The sequence below is a fragment of the Drosophila ananassae genome, chromosome 2L (genome assembly GCF_017639315.1).
Source record: "Drosophila ananassae strain 14024-0371.13 chromosome 2L, ASM1763931v2, whole genome shotgun sequence".
Taxonomy (NCBI): domain Eukaryota; kingdom Metazoa; phylum Arthropoda; class Insecta; order Diptera; family Drosophilidae; genus Drosophila; species Drosophila ananassae.
Window position 1 is genome coordinate 12,859,810 of NC_057927.1, and position 4,491 is coordinate 12,864,300.

Genomic DNA, 4,491 nt, shown 5'->3' on the forward strand with positions numbered 1-4,491 from the left:
TTAATTTTTAATTAATATTTTATTAATTTTATTAATAAATAAAATTATAAAATAAAAATGATATTCAAGTTCTTTTTACAAAAACAATATTTTATTAACAGACTTCACAGTTTACAGGTAGGGGTTTTTGTGGAAAGAGTATCTTGACCTTATAATTTTCATGTCGCTACAGCTTGACCATCCAATTCTGGACGCTTCGGGGGATAGCTGATAAACCTTCTGCCGCTTCACAAGCGCACTCATTACTCGCCTGCAAATGGTCTTCACTTCCATAACAGAAGTTGTTTTTAAGTTGAGATTATCAACCGTCTTTACAATACACTGCACTGAAATTAAACAACAAACTGCTAGACAAGAACGTAAATTTCTGAAAAATATTAACCTCTTTGTATGAGTTGTTGTTGGCGATTTAAGTTGGAAATTGTCTTATTTTTTCTTCTGTACTCCTGGCGCGCATTTTTTCTGTCCAAATCGCTTTTAAGCGAATTCAACAATGCTACAGTTTCCCTGTGCATCTCCACCAAGTGGTTGGGATTCTCAACCTTCTCCATCATGCCTTCATCTGTCGTGGGCTTGCAGTGCGTCCAACTGATCTGTCTGATGTTGGTCACCTCACAAGTTTCACACAAATGATTGTTCTCTTTAGCCGTCGGATGGTGGCACACCTCTTTTAGATCCACTCCAATCGAGTTAAAATCCTTCCCAAGGTCTACCATGTTCAGGGACATTCCAGAGTTCAATGACTTAACCACTAACAGTTGGCTGGCTTGGGTCTTCAATTGTTCCTGCTCATCGTCTAATAGGGACTTCATACTATTCCCATTATTCTGCAACCTGGCGATAACCTGTCGATTGGCCTCGGTCACACACTTGAGGTCGTTGATTTGATGGTTGAGCCTTCGAGTGTAGTTCTCCATTCTGTGCAACATATTCTCCACACTTTCCAACTGCTTAAGAAATGGACTTATCTCTTGCGAAGCGGGTTCTATTGTGTCTGCAGATTCTGCATTCATGCTGATTCCGTGAAACAAGGATCAAAAACTTTTTTTTGGGTTTAATACTAACTTTTAGAATTTTTTTGGTAAGACTACTTGGCTACAGGGCAGTCGCAACAATTACAATTTACACAATGGTGTATGGTCGGGAATGGAAATATGTCTTAGCTAACTTATTAAACTCTAAATTTAAAATCATCAGCAGCTCATGGCACTTGCTATTGTCACCATTTTCCGCACCACATTCGGATTGGTGCCGTAGTATGGATCAATGTCCTGCTTTCCCATGGTAACATCACACTCCATGCGAGTGGTGGTAGGCGCCACATAGTCCTCGCTGGCTGTGTCCATGGCTGAGGCATGGAACTCGCGGCATCGGGTAGTTGTAAGGATTTCTTCCAGATTTGGTACCTTAATCCCAGCGCCGGGCATGATAATTAAGTCCCGGTGATGCTTGGCAATCATCTGCGCTAGGAAATCGGCTCCCGCGGCGGCCGAAGGACGAAATCCGCTGCTCAGTATTCGCTTGAAACCTAGCTCTTTCAGCAGCTGGACGTTCTCGTGCATGTTTTTCTGGTCTGTGAGATCGAAGGCGCGATGAAATGTGACCGGTAAGCCCTCCGAGCGCAACATTACCTGCCGGCAGTGCTCCACATTGATGGATCGGTCCGGGTTTAGGGATCCAAAGACGAAGCCATCGGCGCCATTCGCCCGTAGAAGATCCATGTCCATGAGCACGGCGCATATCTCCCTATCATCATAGACAAAGTCTGTTCCTCTCCGGGGCCGAAGCATGCAGAAAATGGGAAGAGAAAGCGAATCCTTGAGGACTTTGAGAGTGCCAACGCTGGGGGTCAGGCCACCTTCTCCCAGGGCCGAGCACAGCTCTATTCTGCTAGCGCCGCCATCCTCCGCGGCAAAGGCGCTCCTTATGGAGTCCACGCACACTTCCAGCTTAATATCTTGGCTCGACATCGCTCTTATCAGTAGGAATCCGGATGGTAAACAAAAATATTCTTTTTTGCTAGCGATGGCACAAGCAGCGGTAACAATCAGCTGTTTTGGCCAGCCCATCGCTAGAAAAATGCTATCGATAGTCACGGCGCAGAGATACTCCCCTCAGTTGCATTGCTGGCAACACTGTGTCATTTTGTTGTGAACAATTTTTGTTAATTTTATAATTTGATTTGCCCAGGCGTGAGGAGAGTGCGTCTTAGCGTCGATCGGAAGTAAAAACAGAGTCGGATGCGGATGCCGTTGCTGAAGTGCAGCATGCGCCAGTCCAAATAACGCGAAGAACGCAGCAGCAGCAGGGACAGAAACGTTGCAGCCTAGACCGAGCGTACTTGGAGTTACATAGAAATGACCATGGGCGAGCCAACCTCGTCTCTCGTTCTGCCCGTTATACTGCGGCCTATTTTCTCACAGGTAAGTAAGCCATCTCCGCCAAGATTCGTGGCAGCGGTTGCGGCTCTGACTTTGGCTGTTGCGTAAACGCTTGGTACCAATGTAAATGTGGTTGTATCTTGTAATTTTCCATTGCAGCTCGAGCGACGCGACGTTGGCGCTGCCCAGTCACTGCGCTCGGCCATTCTCAAGTCGGAGCAAAATAACCCGGGCTTCTGCTACGATCTAGTGGCCACTATCGTCCGAAAGGCGGAACTACACGTAAACCTAAACGAGGCCGTTCTCCGATTACAGGGCAACATTACAGAAGCCGACCGTAAGTCGTCTATTATTCAACTCCTTTTGACACACATAATTACGTCCTTTTCCTCCTATACAGTCAATGAATACCGTTTGACGCGCACCGAGGAGCCGTTCCAGGAGCTAAACCGCAAGTCTGTGGCTCTCAAGGTGATCCTCAGCCGAATTCCCGACGAAATAAACGACAGGAAGACCTTCCTGGAGACTATTAAGTAAGCAGCTGAAACATTTTAACTGAAAATATGAAACTAAATAAGTATTTTGCATACTTAGCTAGTCAAATTACAACTATTTTATTTAATAAATGTAATACCCTTTCGTCCCACAGAGAAATCGCCAGCGCCATAAAGAAACTGCTCGATGTGGTCAACGAGATCGGATCGTTTATACCGGGCGTCACGGGCAAGCAGGCTGTGGAGCAGCGCAAAAAGGAGTTTGTCAAATATTCCAAGAAGTTCAGCACAACGCTGAAGGAGTACTTCAAAGAAGGACAGTAAGTACAGAACATTAAGCTCCGGCCATGTATTTACATTGGCCTTATCATACGATACGCGGCCACGGCATGATAGCCGGTTTCTTTAATCGGCTCATATCTGGTTTCTTATCGTTTTGGGCCAACCGCTGGAATGATGTCACCGCATTGGCATTCCGGGTATTGTTGTTTGGTTTATCACTTTGCGGCGGAGATTTTTTTGCTATGGCGGGTGGCGGGATTTGTCTATTTTAAAATTTAAATGGGAACCAAATTGGCCGATTAGGAATTGATGGTTGCGACCGTTGCCTCCACTGCCATTATATGTGACCTTTCAATCTAATCGATTTTCAATTTGATAATTAATTTATACTGTTTTCGTAAGCAATCATTTAGCTAATCTGTTTTATTTTCTTTGATCTATTTTCAGACCGAATGCAGTATTCATAAGTGCACTTTTTCTAATACGGCAAACGAATCAAATAATGCTGACAGTTAAGAGTAAATGCGAGTAGAGAATTAAATCCTTTAATTATGGAAAATTTTAGTGGCATTTTAATTTTATTTTTAAATAACCATTTAACCACAACACACAATTCAAATAAACAAAGACCCAAGAACACACTTAAATACCCAAATCGCCTGACACAACAAGCCAAGTTAAAATGTTTGAAAGTAAATGCAAATCTGTTGTAATTAAAAATAAATAGGCCCATTGAAAATCATTTAAATATAATAATAACTAATAATATTGGACACTAAATTCAAGAAAACCTAGGCATTGTAATTAATTAATGAGCAAACTATTTATTAATACGATGAGATAGATGTGTACGAGTATATATTTTCGTTTACAATTTATTGTAAATAATTCATTCTATTTCTGTTCAAACACAACAAAATCAGTTTGTTTGTTTTTTGTGTGTGTTTAGGAGAAAGAGTCGACGAATAAATTTAAAATTAGTGAAACAAAACGAGACACAGGATATGTACTATGTAACAACAAATGGATGGGAGCCATCGGAGGACACATCGGAGGATTTTTAACTGTTTTTAATTGTTAGAGTTTGAAATTGTGAACCTAAACGTAATAATCATTTAATTAATAATATGTTCGATTTCAAAATGCGAAAGACATAAGTAGCCGAAAGCACTATCAACAACAAGAGGAAACAAATTATTTTATTTAAAAAATGTTACATGAAAAATAAAGAAAAAAACAAACTAAAAATAAAAGTAAAAAAACAGAAAACAAACTCATAATGTAGTAATAGCGAAAAAAACGACAAATAAATGTATTTATATTCAAAAAAACAA

The 4,491-nt window shown here is 41.4% G+C and overlaps 2 protein-coding genes across 4 annotated transcripts; one reads left to right on the forward strand and one right to left on the reverse strand.

Annotated features, from left to right (window-relative positions):
- Positions 1-69: 69 nt before the first annotated feature.
- On the reverse strand, positions 70-2,069 carry LOC6499498 (copper homeostasis protein cutC homolog). 3 transcript variants are annotated; one of them, XM_044714040.1, is made up of 3 exons: positions 1,632-1,766; positions 383-1,573; positions 70-326 (listed from the first exon to the last, which is right to left on the reverse strand). In XM_044714040.1, the coding sequence occupies exons 1-2, from the start codon at positions 1,738-1,740 to the stop codon at positions 1,194-1,196; spliced, it is 489 nt and encodes a 162-aa protein (XP_044569975.1). In that variant the 5' UTR covers positions 1,741-1,766; the 3' UTR covers positions 70-326; positions 383-1,193. The 3 variants fall into 3 exon arrangements, with proteins under 3 accessions (XP_044569975.1, XP_014766111.2, XP_001954503.3); XM_014910625.3 differs by having other exon boundaries at positions 70-321; positions 383-2,069; XM_001954467.4 differs by having other exon boundaries at positions 383-2,069.
- A 53-nt stretch (positions 2,070-2,122) lies between these two features.
- LOC6501071 (programmed cell death protein 10) lies at positions 2,123-3,881 on the forward strand. Its single transcript, XM_001954469.4, has 5 exons — positions 2,123-2,423; positions 2,541-2,718; positions 2,782-2,914; positions 3,031-3,195; positions 3,605-3,881. The coding sequence occupies exons 1-5, from the start codon at positions 2,358-2,360 to the stop codon at positions 3,687-3,689; spliced, it is 627 nt and encodes a 208-aa protein (XP_001954505.1). The 5' UTR covers positions 2,123-2,357; the 3' UTR covers positions 3,690-3,881.
- The last annotated feature ends 610 nt before the right edge of the window (positions 3,882-4,491 follow it).

Coding starts and splice junctions, on each gene's coding strand:
- LOC6499498 (XM_014910625.3), bottom strand. CDS start 2,069: ATGGGCTGGCCAAAACAGCTGATTGTTACCGCTGCTTGTGCCATCGCT.
- LOC6501071 (XM_001954469.4), top strand. CDS start 2,358: ATGACCATGGGCGAGCCAACCTCGTCTCTCGTTCTGCCCGTTATACTG. Junction 2,424..2,540: donor TGCGGCCTATTTTCTCACAG/GTAAGTAAGCCA, acceptor TTTCCATTGCAG/CTCGAGCGACGCGACGTTGG. Junction 2,719..2,781: donor CAACATTACAGAAGCCGACC/GTAAGTCGTCTA, acceptor CCTCCTATACAG/TCAATGAATACCGTTTGACG.